Source organism: Coregonus lavaretus (assembly GCF_964263955.1).
Source record: "Coregonus lavaretus genome assembly, chromosome: 25".
Lineage (NCBI taxonomy): Eukaryota > Metazoa > Chordata > Actinopteri > Salmoniformes > Salmonidae > Coregonus > Coregonus lavaretus.
In genome coordinates, this window is record NC_140012.1 from 35,916,759 (window position 1) to 35,930,712 (window position 13,954).

Genomic DNA, 13,954 nt, shown 5'->3' on the forward strand with positions numbered 1-13,954 from the left:
ACTTGTGTATTAAAGTAGTCAAAAGTGTAATATTTGGTCCCATATTCCTAGCACACAATGATTTACATCAAGCTTGACTCTACAAACTTGTTGAATGCATTTGCTGTTTGTTTTGATTGTTTTTGAGATTACTTTGTGCCCAATAGAAATTAATGAGATATAATGTATTGTGCATTTTGGAGTCACTTGCTAACCTCTCACCATTACAAGAACAGGGGAAGTTAGCATTTTTTAGGGGGATGATATTTGTGCATCTGTAACTTTGTATCATTTCAAATCCAAAGTGCTGGAGTACAGAGCCAAAATCACAAAAAATGTGTCACTAACCACGTTTTCATCCAATTACCTGCCGCATTAACAAAAGTCACGACCGTGCGGATGGAAACATAAATGCCGACAGACAATTAGTTTGTTCCACATGGTGGAATCTTTTTGTGTCTGTAAATTAAATTATGCGAGAAATGGCAGTGGAATGCTTTTATGAACAAATATTAATATAATAACCATCATATCGAAGTAAATTTGGAGTCATCCGAGTCTCCCACTCCGACTCGGGAAAGCATACAGTTTATTAGGCTACAGATTAAATAAGTGATGATGAACTTCACAGGGTGGTGAATTTGCAAGGTGATGAGCTTGATGCTTCTGTCCAATAAATATTTTGGGTATTTTTCTGGTGACATGATGATCAATGCTTTGCTGCCATTTGACAAATAGAAATAATATCACTCTTATCCATAATAATCTCATAATGTAGGTAGCCTACCCACACTGTATCTGCGAGATGTTGGTTAAAGTGCACGTGTCAAGACCAGAGTGGGCACATTTGAAATATAACGCAACAGTTTTTGTGACAAAACCATCAGTAGAGTTGAAAATGATGGAAACCCATTTACAGTTGAAGTCGGAAGTTTACATACACTTAAGTTGGAGTCAATTAAACTCATTTTTCAACCTCTCCACAAATTTCTTGTTAACAAACTATAGTTTTGGCAAGTCGGTTAGGACATCTACTTTGTGCATGACACAAGTAATTTTTCCAACAATTGTTTACAGACAGATTATTTAATTTATAATTCACTGTATCACAATTCCAGTGGGTCAGAAGTTTACATACACTAAGTTGACTGTGCCTTTAAACAGCTTGGATGATGTCATGGCTTTAGAAGCTTCTGATAGGCTAATTGACATCATTTGAGTCAATTGGAGGTGTACCTGTGGAGGTATTTTAAGGCCTACCTTCAAACTTACTTGACATCATGGGAAAATCAAAAGAAATCAGCCAAGACCTCAGATTTTTTTTTTTAGCCCTCCACAAGTCTGGTTCATCATTGGGAGCAATTTCCAAACGCCTGAAGGTACCACGTTCATCTGTACAAACAATAGTACGCAAGTATAAACACCATGGGACCACGCAGCCGTCATACTGCTCAGGAAGGAGACGCGTTCTGTCTCCTAGAGATGAATGTACGTTGGTGCGAAAAGTGCAAATCAATCCCAGAACAACAGCAAAGGACCTTGTGAAGATGCTGGAGGAAACAGGTACAAAAGTATCTATATCCACAGTAAAACAAGGCCTATATCGACATAACCTGAAAGGCCGTTCAGCACGGAAGAAGCCGCTGCTCCAAAACCGCCATAAAAAAGCCTGACTACGGTTTGCAACTGCACATGGGGACAAAGTTCGTACTTTTTGGAGAAATGTCCTCTGGTCTGATGAAACAAAAATAGAACTGTTTGGCCATAATGACCATCGTTATGTTTGGAGGAAAAAGGGGGTTGCTTGCAAGCCGAAGAACACAATCCCAACCGTGAAGCACGGGAGTGGCAGCATCATGCTGTGGGGGTGCTTTGTTGCAGAAGGGACTGGTGCACTTCACAAAATAGATGGCATCATAAAGAAGGAAAATTATGTGGATATATTGAACCAGCATCTCAAGACATCAGTCAGGAAGATAAAGCTTGGTTGCAAATGGGTCTTCCAAATGGACAATGACCCCAAGCATACTTCCAAAGTTGTGGAAAAAATGGCTTAAGGACAACAAAGTCAAGGTATTGGAGTGGCCATCACAAAGCCCTGACCTCGATCCTATAGAAAATGTGTGGGCAGAACTGAAAAAGCGTGTGCGAGCAAGGAGGCCTACAAACCTGACTCAGTTACACCAGCTCTGTCAGGAGGAATGGGCCAAGATTCACCCAACTTATTGTGGGAAGCTTGTGGAAGGCTACCTGAAACGTTTGACCCATGTTAAACAATTTAAAGGCAATGCTACCAAATACTAATTGAGTGTAAACTTGTGACCCACTGGGAATGTGATGAAAGAAATAATTCTCTCTACTATTATTCTGACATTTCACATTCTTAAAATAAAGTGGTGATCCTAACTGACGTTGTGAAAAACCGAGTTTAAATGTATTTGGCTAAGGCTAAGGTGTATATAAACTTCCGACTTCAACTGTATTTAAATATTATTTTTTGTTACTTTTTACCCCTTTTTTCTCCCCAATTTCATGATATCCAATTGGTAGTTACGGTCTGGCCCCATCGCTGCAACTCCCGTACAGACTCGGGAGAGGCAAAGGTCGAGAGCCATGTGTCCTCCGAAACACGACCCTGCCAAGCCGCACTGCTTCTTGACACACTGCTCGCTTAACCCAGAAGCCAGCCGCACCAACGTGTGGGAGGAAACACCGTACAACTGGCGACCGTGTCAGCGTGCATGCGCCACAGGAGTTGCTAGAGGACAAGGAAGTCCCAGCTGGCCAAACCCTCCCCTAACCCGGATGACGCTGGGCCAATTGTGCGCCGCCTCATGGGTCCCCCGGTCGCGTCCGGCTGCGACACAGCCCGGGATCAAAACCTTGTCTGTAGTGACGCCTCTAGCACTGCGATGCAGTGCCTTAGACCGCTGCACCACTCGGGAGGCCCTATGGAAACCCATTTAACTTGTATTTTTCATTCGGTACATCGAATTTAAAGGCAAAAGTTATTTTTATGTGCACTACGTCATCGTGCACAGCCTTTTATCCGCAAAAGGTCCGTTTGATGGAAACATCTCTGGTGGAAAATGCGCATATTGTTCTATACAGATTTTTGAATATTCACATGAAAATCTGTCACAAATTGGATGTAAACCTATCTACTGTCCCAAAACCTTTGGAGCTCACTGTATGTAGACACTGGTATGGTTCTGGAGATGAATGAATGAATGTCACCATTTCTTTCTTTTGCTTTTTTGAAGTTTCTTTATTTCCTTTGCTAGGTAAACTCATCTCACTGTTTTGTGTGTGTGTGTGTGTGTGTGTGTGTTTCGCCTGTCTGATTGTTGATGTTGATCCATCTCCTGTCCTGTCCTGTAGCTGCCCAGGATCTGCATGTCGCTGGTCGACCTGACTGAGGACCACCACAACCTGCGCTGGCTGGTCGAGCTCCTGCCAGACAGCATGCGTGGCAAGCAACTCAGGAGACACATCAGTGTGTCGGCCATCTCCAAGCTACTGAACAAGAAATGCACTTACATTCCCTCCAACACAGAGTTCCAGCTGTCAGACCTGCGTCCCTACCTCTCCCGAATGCGGCCCTCCTCACTCCTCCGGGGCCTGGCCACCTCCTGCTCCAGGAGGAGTCCCCACCCACACAGAGAGCGGGAGGGGGAGGAAGAAGAGGAGGACTGTGCCTCCCTGGACCAGCAGGTCAACAAAGGTTTATTTACCAGGGTATATAAGGGTCATTTTGCAACGGAAAACATTTTGCAACAAAACGGAAATGTCTTATTAGACAAGAGTAGCAACTAGTCCCTCCCATCTTAGGTTTGTTTGCTTGCGTCTGGTTCCTAGTGACTACACCCCTGTTGTCCAATTAAATCAGATTTTCATTAGGTCACACAACCAACAGTGGTTTGCAAGGGAAATATATATAACAATTTATTGGAGCAATAGTCAAAGTCGTCCCTGTTTTCTTCCGTTTGGTGTCCAATGAACACATTGTTGTTTTCAGGCCTACTACCTCTGCTACAGCCTCCTGGCCCTGGCCAACGAAGCCACCAACTTTGAGTTCTTCCCTTCGGAGCAAAAGAACCAGTTGTTGTTGCTAAGTGCTGAGCTGGAGAAACACATCAAAAGTGACATCAGGGAGAGTGAGAAGATGCTGTACAGGAGCAAGGTATGTGGTCACTTCTTCCGTATAGACAACATTTCTATGGGAACTGTAATCCACATAAATGCATTAATGATGATATGATCTCTCTGGTTAAACGGCTCTTAACCCCCCTCGTTCTCTCTCCCTCTCTCCTCTTCCTCTCTCTCCGCACTCTCTTCGTCATCCACCCCACCTCTCGCTCTCTCTTCCTCATCGCTCACTCTTTCTCCCTCTAGGTGAAGGACTTTGTGGCCAGGATCTACACCAAGTGGCAGGTGCTGGTCCATAGAACCAGGCCTCTCCAGGTAGACATGCATAGAGAGATACAGTACAGCTACAGTATGTAAAGCCATAACTAGATGTGTGTGTGTGTGTGTGTGTGTGTGTGTGTGTGTGTAGATAGATAGATAGATAGATAGATAGATAGATATGCATATGTGTGTGTATATATATATATGTGTGTGTAGTTAGTTCGGGGAAGTACTGCCAGGGCAACTAGTATCGCAGAGCTGTGATTTAATGCTGTGTATTTATTATTGCATAGTAAAACTGTTGTAATAATGTTATGTTTATTCCCTACAGGGTAAACTGTAGTAATATGTTTGATAGCAATGTGATTTGTTTTATAGTAATGTAATGTGTGTGTTGCCTCCAGGGTAAACTGTATGACTACTGGCAGCCTCTGCCTGAGGATGCTGTGAGCAGCAGCCAGGAGAGCCAACACTCCCACAGGGAGAGAGAAGTGGCGGAAGAGAGAGGGGAAAGGGTCATGGAGGTGGAAGGAGAAGAGGATGAGGGGGACGAGGTAGGACAAGACGGAGAGGGACAAGACAAGGAGGAGAGGACACCAGAAAAGCACTATGCCATGGAGGAAGCTGAGGAACGAAAGGACATTCAGGGAGAGGAGGAAGACTAACTTCTAAAGATGGAGGAGATGGATGAGATGGATGAGATGGATGAGGTGGATGAGGTGGATGAGGTGGAGGAGATGGAGGAGGTGGATGAGGTGGAGGAGGTGGAACTTACGCTAGAGGAGTCAGATGAGGAACCAAATATATGGAGACATGGAGGCAGAACAAACAGAAGTAGAGACGGAGGAGAGGGTCACAGAAAAGAGGGAAGCAGCGGTGGAGGAGAGAAGGAAAGAACAGACGGAAGGGAGAGAGTGAGGAGAGAGGCAATTTATAGAAAGATTCAGAGATGGAGGAAAGAGGTGGAGAATCAAGGCAGGCAGAGAGAAGAACAGAAGGAAGAGACTGGGAGAGGCACAGAACAGAAGGAAGAGACTGGGAGAGGCACAGAACAGAAGGAAGAGACTGAGAGAGGAACAGAAGGAAGAGACTGGGAGATGCACAGAACAGAAGGAAGAGACTGGGAGAGGCACAGAACAGAAGGAAGAGACTGGGAGAGGCACAGAACAGAAGGAAGAGACCGGGAGAGGCACAGAAAGGAGGGATGATTATATGAAGGAATGAGGCAGAGAGAAGCCAGAGAAGAACACTGCAATGGAAGATAACCTGGCTGCATCCATATAGAATTGTGCATGTCTAGACCAACTGCCTGTCTTCTAGACTCTGGACCAAAGTTGCATCCAAAATGGCACCCCGGCCTATTCCCTGTGTAGTGCATTATATAGGGAACAGGGTGCCATTTGGGATGCAACTGTGTCTACGTGTTCCACTTTCTCAGGTAAAGTGAACAAACGTAACGTGATTTCTTTCAGGCACTTTGTTGAACAATGCAGAAGATGAATCCTAGTAGGATTGACCTACATATATATATTAAACTGTTCTGTTGATTCGTTTTACTATTTGCACTTGTTTTTTTTGTGTTTTTTTTGTCACATTTCTGCTGTTGAGTAACTTCTATTTTCAAAATACACTTTTTATTGCAGTTGCAACGTGGTAAAAATAAACGTAGTTTGTCAAACAAATCCCCAGTGTGTTTGAGTAGTATTTCTGCACTGCATCATTAGTACACATGCCCCCCCACTTATCACTTCCATTGTTATGGAGTGGAAATTGTTTCTCTTCACACCTGTGCAGAATAAGGAACTTGACCATGCCAGCTAGAGATGATGAGTGTGAAGAATACAGTAAGAGGTGCTGCTGACTAGAGATGGACCGACAATCGGTCGGGACAGTATTCTATAGGCTGATATTATCCCATTCCTAGTCTATCGGCAATCGGTCGGGACAGTATTCTATAGGCTGATATTATCCCATTCCTAGTCTATCGGCTATCGGTCGGGACAGTATTCTATAGGCTGATATTATCCCATTCCTAGTCTATCGGCTATCGGTCGGGACAGTATTCTATAGGCTGATATTATCCCATTCCTAGTCTATCGGCTATCGGTCGGGACAGTATTCTGGGCTGATATTATCCCATTCCTAGTCTATCGGCTATCGGTCGGGACAGTATTCTGGGCTGATATTATCCCATTCCTAGTCTATCGGCTATCGGTCGGGACAGTATTCTATAGGCTGATATTATCCCATTCCTAGTCTATCGGCTATCGGCCCTTGACTATGGTAGCATCTGAATTGCATACACCTTGCGTCCTCTCTTCTCGGCTCCTTCCCAAAACCCATTGGATGAGAAAGCCAGAGGTCCCTCCCCTCTGACCTTTTCCTCCAATGAGTTTTGAGAATGCGAGGAGAGAGGGTGCGCAAGGAGTATGCATTGAGATTCTCCCATAGAGAATGATAGAAGCCTCTAGTGGCCAAAAGGCCGTATTAGCATAGGCAGCGCCATTGAGGGCTTCCACCATTTCAATATAGTCAACTGGGTGGGACTTCCAACTTCATTGGCTGATCCCTCATGGTGGGAGTCATGTCCAACCGGGTCATCAGGAGTTATCATCCTATCGTGAAGAAAATGTACTACTTCAAAATGGAGATGGCCTCAATGGCACAGATCCAAAGATGAGTCCTCTATGGATTCTCCCTATCTCTCCTGTCCTCTGTGCTGCAACATCTTCAAGATTCCTGTCATCCTGTTATGTAGCTACAACTTTTTTATGTGTGTGTTAGGGTTTTTCAACTCCTGCAAGGGGTCACTTCTTTCTGCTCGCTCTTTGTTAGGTTTAGGACCGGGTTGTACTTTGTAATAAAGGTATTTGCAAAAAGAGACATACAAATAAAATGTGATTGATTGATATCCATGGCTAGAAGTTCTACATAGCTATAAAGACTATAAATAATAGGTGTACCTTTTTTGAAATCCATGCTTGCCATTTTATTTTTTTCCACATGGTGGTGCAGCTGTTACATAAAACCAACAATGTCCTCCACTTAAATACAGACCCCGAATACTCAGATGGCATCTCAGACAGATAAGCAAATGGGCATAGTCCACACATGGAACACCTTACTGCAGTTGGAATGAAGGTAGACCAAATCCACATTCATTGAACTGTTTCATTGACCTATGTCATGGTGTGATTTCGATTTTTAGCTTCTTATAACACTGACACAAAATCCTATAAATAGTTTTGAATGACATATTTTTTTTCAGATTCTGAATCAGCCAGTGACTAGACAAACAAGTAGACTGCGCAATTTCAACTTTTAATACCAGTTAAAGAAAGAGAAGATTTCACAATGTTGAAAATAGGTATAAAATGAATATATTTTCTGGTGAAAGGCATGTTGATGCAGCAATGTTGAGGTGACATATTTTAGTAAGGTAACTGAAGCCTTTAGTTAGTAAGGTAACTGAAGCCTTTAGTTAGTAAGGTAACTGAAGCCTTTAGTTAGTAAGGTAACTGAAGCCTTTTCCAGTAAGCCCTGACTCCATTCTAGCCATTTCTATTACCTATATTAATAGTACGCATTCGTTAACATTGGACAAATCCAGGGACCCGAAGTTGCCAGAGAGGTCAAATCATGCTCATAATATGATAATATATGCCATTTAGCAGGCTTTTATCCAAAGCAGGCTTTTATCCAGTCATGCGTTCCTACATTTCACATATGGGTGGTCCCGGGAATTGAACACACAATACTGGCGTTGCAACTGAGCCATACAGGACCACATACAATCATGACAGAGCCCTGACAGACATCTTCAATAAGAGCACTAAAGGAAACCATTTTAAGTGAAGGGCCTACCTTGAGAGTCTGCTTAACAGAAGATGGTTTCCTAATATGTCACATTGGGCTCCGTCAGCATCTTCAGTGGTCCAAAGCCTGTGTTCAATACAATAATAGGTAATAGGCCAGCTAACGATGCAGCAGCCAAGGGAATACAGGGAACCCATTCGGAAGGTATCTATTCTGTAACCCAAGGAAGAGTGTTCACTGAACGTGCAAAAACAACCAAACACAGCAGGACGTAAACAGGTTATCGTCTCATTTTCAGGCAGTGTAATGTGAATTTTCTGTCTTGTTTTGCTTATGCTGTGTAAAATAACCCCTGTCGTCCCACAGGAGAGTGAATGAAGTAGTGCGTTATTAGTGATCTATGGTCTCTCTCTGTGTGTGTGTGTGTGGGTCGGGGGGGCGGGGCGGGGTGTATAAGAGATCTAAGGTTTCCCGCTAGTCTCCTGTAACACTTCTCTCCCAGGACATGTTAGAGTGTGTTAGAGAGACATTAGGGTCAAAGGAGAATGATGACCCTTCTCCTCCGGCTTGGCTTTCCTTTATGGAGCGCCTCTGGACAACACACAATCAACCCTAACTTGATCAGAACCAGAGGCTTTCGTTCTTGTAAGCAGAAATTAACACTTCATACCCCTTGGTCGGCAGAAATTCAACACTGCACTGCCTTGAAGGTCCTCTCAGGGACTAGAGGAGATAATAGCGTTAAGTTAAAACAGCTCCGGACTGAAACGCAATTAGCTAGTTTTCTGGACAAATCAGCTAGTTTCCCTGTTGGCAGAGAGAAGTCTGGTGGAGGAGATTATGTGTGGCCGTTAGCTGTTGATCAGAGGGATCTCTGAGAGAGAGAAGCATTCCTCATTGTTGAGTCATCATGATTCTTATTAGCAGGCTTTAGTCAAAATGTCAATTTACAAGATGTCATGACATTGAGTGAACACGGGGACGACCTTCAATCTCATTCACACAGACCCTACCCTGCCCCCATATTTTCACATTTTGGTGACCAACCATTTTTTAATCTTGATGTGGCATGTGGGCCTCTATATAACCAATTCAAAAGAAATGAAAGTAACACTCATCGCACTGCAATTAAGAGAATTGTGTGTGGCTAGATATTATTTTCAAAAGTTTAGATTTTTCCTTTAGTCAGCAGCACCTCATTGTTAAGGGTTTGTGTTCTTTATGACTTTACTTCACTAAATGAACAAAACAATATTTTCCAGTCTCAGGCAATTTGTACTGTATATGTATTTATTAAGGATCCCCATTAGCTGTTGCCAAGGCAGCAGCTACTCTTCCTGGGGATTATTAAGGATTCCCATTAGCTCCTGCCAAGGCAGCAGCTACTCTTCCTGGGATGCAGCAACATTAAGGCAGTTACATACAATTAAAAATATTACATGACATTACATTTCATAACACTTTTCACAACACATTAAGTGTGTGCCCTCAGGCCACTACTCTACTACCACACACACTAGATATACAACAGTATGTGGACACCCCTTCAAATTAGTGGATTTGGCTATTTCAGCCACACCCGTTGGTGACAGGTGTATAAAATCGAGCACACTGCCATGCAATCTCCATAGACAAACATTGGCAGTAGAATGGCCTTTCTGAAGAGTTCTGACTTTTAACGTCATAGGATGCCACCTCGTGTGGTCAGGTGCCACAAAAATTACAATTGGCTCAGAACAGGGCGGCACGGCTGGCACTTAAATGTACAGGGAGAGCTAACATTAATCAAATGCATGTCAATCTCTCATGGCTCAAAGTGGAGGAGAGATTGACTTCCTCACTACTTGTTTCTGTAAGAAGTATTGACATGCTGAATGCACCGAGCTGTCTGTTTAAACTACTAGCACACAGCTCGGACACCCATGCATACCCCACAAGACATGCCACCAGAGGTCTCTGCACAATCCCAAAGTCCAGAGCAGACTATAGGAGGCGCACAGTACTACATAGAGCCAAGGCTACATGGAACTCTATTCCACATCAGGTAACTGATGCAAGCAATAGAATCAGATTGAAAAAAAATGTAAAAATACACCTTATGGAACAGCGGGGACTGTGAAGAGACACACACACAGGCACAGACACACGCATACACGTGATAACACACACACTCTACACACAGGTACACATGGATTTTGTACTGTAGATACACTACATGACCAAAAGTATGTGGACACCTGCTCGTCAAACATCTCATTCCAAAATCCTAGGCATTTATATGGAGTTGGTCCCCCCTTTGCTGCTATAACAGCCTCCACTCCTCTGGGAAGGCTTTCCACTAGATGTTGGAACGTTGCTGAGGGGACTTGCTTCCATTCAGCCACAAGAGCATTGGTGAGGTCGGGCACTGATGTTGGGCGATTAGGCCTGGCTCACAGTCGGCATTCCAATTCATCCCAAAGGTGTTCAATGGGGTTGAGGTCAGGGCTCTGTGCAGGCCAGTCAAGTTCTTCTTCACCGATCTCGACAAACAATTTCTGTATGGACCTCGCTTTGTGCACAGGGGCATTGTCATGCTGAAACAGGAAAGGGCCTTCCCCAAACTGTTGCCACAAAGTTGGAAGCACAGAATCATCTAGAATGTCATTGTATGCTGTAGTGTTAAGATTTCCCTTCACTGGAACTAAGGAGCCTAGCCTGAACCATGAAAAACAGCCCCAGACTATTATTCCTCCTCCACCAAACTTAACAGTTGCACTATGCTTTCGGGTAGGTAGCGTTCTCCTGGCATCCGCCAAACCCAGATTAGTCCGTCGGACTGACAGATGGTGAAGCGTGATTCATCACTCCAGAGAACGTGTTTCCACTGCTCCAGAGTCCAATGGTGGCGAGCTTTACACCACTCCAGCCGACGCTTGGCATTGCGCATGGTGATCTTAGGCTTGTGTGCGGCTGCTTGGCCATGGAAACCCATTTCATGAAGCTCCCGACGAACTATTCTTGTGCTTCCAAAGGCAGTTTGGAACTCGGTAGTGAGTGTTGCAAACGAGGACAGACGATTTTTACGTGCTAAGCGCTTCAGCACTCGGCGGTCCCGTTCTGTGAGCTTGTGTGGCCTACCACTTCGCGGCTGAGCCGTTGTTGCTCCTAGACGTTTCCACTTCACAATAACAGCACTTACAGTTGACCGGGGCAGCTCTAGCAGGGCAGAAATATGATGAACTGACTTGTTGGAAAGGTGGCATCCTATGACGGTGCCACATTGAAAGTCACTGAGCTCTTCAGTAAGGCCATTCTACTGACAATGTTTGTCTATGGAGATTGCATGGCGGTGTGCTTGATTGTATACACTGTCAGCAACAGGTGTGTCTGAACTAGCCGAATCCACTAATTTGAAGGGATGTCCACATACTTTTGTATTTATACAAATACTCCCCATAGTCCAGCAGATATCTAAAATAATTGTGCATTTTATGATAAAATTATCAAACTTGGTACACGAATACTACACATTTTAAAGATTGGAAGCCTGGGAAGTCTGGGAAGCCTGTCAGTCAACTAGTAAAATGGCTGCCATTCAGATTTCCTGTTGGCCAGAAAGAGAACGACTGCGTTTCCGGATTTTCTGGAACGCTGACTTGCCAGGTATTTCTTTCAAATGTTCTACCCAGTGCTCAGACTGCTTCGCTACCGCTTCCCCCTCATTGACATGGAGGAGGAAACGTAATGTTGTACACTAAAGATATGGTTGACATGTTTGAACTATGCATTCCATGCCTCAAGAGCGATATCATGTTTTTTAGTGTACAACAACATTAGAGCAAAACATCCTTATTTGCAGCCATAGCCTAGAAGAAAATAGGGTAAAATCATTCCAAACAATATCAAAATTACTTTGCAGCGTTATCTACTCAGTAAATAAACCCCACATACAGTGAGGGAAAAAAGTATTTGATTTTGTACGTTTGCCCACTGTCAAATATATGATCAGTCTATAATTGTAATGGTAGGTTTATTTGAACAGTGAGAGACAGAATAACAACAAAAAAATCCAGAAAAACGCATGTCAAAAATGTTATAAATTAATTTGCATTTTAATGAGGGAAATAAGTATTTGACCCCTCTGCAAAACATGACTTAGTACTTGGTGGCAAAACCCTTGTTGGCAATCACAGAGGTCAGACGTTTCTTGTAGTTAGCCACCAGGTTTGCACACATCTCAGGAGGGATTTTATCCCACTCCTCTTTGCAGATCTTCTCCAACTCATTAAGGTTTCGAGCCTGATGTTTGGCAACTCGAACCTTCAGCTCCCTCCACAGATTTTCAATGGGATTAAGGTCTGGAGACTGGCTAGGCCACTCCAGGACCTTAATGTGCTTCTTCTTGAGCCACTCCTTTGTTGCCTTGGCCGTGTGTTTTGGGTCATTGTCATGCTGGAATACCCATCCACGACCCATTTTCAATGCCCTGGCTGAGGGAAGGAGGTTCTCACCCAAGATTTGACGGTACATGGCCCCGTCCATCATCCCTTTGATGCGGTGAAGTTGTCCTGTCCCCTTAGCAGAAAAACACCCCCAAAGCATAATGTTTCCACCTCCATGTTTGACGGTGGGGATGGTGTTCTTGGGGTCATAGGCAGCATTCCTCCTCCTCCAAACACGGCGAGTTGAGTTGATGCCAAAGAGCTCTATTTTGGTCTCATCTGACCACAACACTTTCACCCAGTTCTCCTCTGAATCATTCAGATGTTCATTGGCAAACTTCAGACGGCCCTGTATATGTGCTTTTTTGAGCAGGGGGACCTTGCGGGCGCTGCAGGATTTCAGTCCTTCATGGCTTAGTGTGTTACCAATTGTTTTTTTGGTGACTATGGTCCCAGCTGCCTTGAAATCATTGACAAGATCCTCCTGTGTAGTTCTGGGCTGATTCCTCACCGTTCTCATGATCATTGCAACTCCACGAGGTGAGATCTTGCATGGAGCCCCAGGCTGAGGGAGATTGACAGTTATTTTGTGTTTGGCGATGGTCTTGTAGCCCATTCCAGCCTTGTGTAGGTCTACAATCTTGTCCCTGACATCCTTGGAGAGCTCTTTGGGCTTGGCCATGGTGGAGAGTTTGGAATCTGATTGATTGATTGATTCTGTGGACAGGTGTCTTTTATACAGGTAACAAGCTGAGATTAGGAGCACTCCCTTTAAGAGTGTGCTCCACACTCTTAAAGGGAGTGCTCCTAATCTCAGCTCGTTACCTGTATAAAAGACATCTGGGAGCCAGAAATCTTTCTGATTGCGAGGGGGTCAGATACTTATTTCACTCATTAAAATACAAATCAATTTATAACATTTTTTACATGGATTTTTTCTGGATATTTCTGTTGTTATTCTGTCTCTCACTGTTCAAATAAACCTACCATTTAAATTATAGACTGATCATTTCTTTGTCAGTGGGCAAATGTACAAAATCAGCAGGGGATCAAATACTTTTTTCCCTCACTGTATAATATAGACAATACTTATGTATTGTTTTACCCCCTTTTTTCTCCCCAATTTCGCAATATTACGATCTTGTCTCATCGCTCCAACTCCCCAACGGGCTCGGGAGAGGCGAAGGTCGAGTCACGCGTCCTACAAAACATGACCCGCCAAACTGCGCTTCTTAACACCCGCTCGCTTAACCCGGAAGCAAGCCACACCAGTGTAACGGAGGAACACCGTACAACTGACGACCGAAGTCAGCCTGCAGGTGCCC

General features: G+C 44.0%; 1 protein-coding gene across 4 annotated transcripts in view; it reads left to right on the forward strand.

The window, feature by feature from the left end:
- The window catches only part of LOC311101050 (uncharacterized protein), a 37,952-nt gene extending 31,888 nt beyond the window's left edge, over positions 1-6,064 (forward strand). For 2 of the 4 annotated variants that reach the window (XM_084142081.1, XM_084142083.1), the window contains 4 exons: positions 3,361-3,693; positions 3,998-4,162; positions 4,375-4,443; positions 4,794-6,064. In XM_084142081.1, the coding sequence (XP_083998207.1) occupies positions 3,361-3,693; positions 3,998-4,162; positions 4,375-4,443; positions 4,794-5,054 (828 nt within the window). In that variant the 3' untranslated portion in view covers positions 5,055-6,064. The remainder of the gene's footprint in view (positions 1-3,360; positions 3,694-3,997; positions 4,163-4,374; positions 4,444-4,793) is intronic. The other 2 variants (XR_014609870.1, XM_084142082.1) reach the window with 2 other exon arrangements.
- Positions 6,065-13,954: the final 7,890 nt, after the last annotated feature.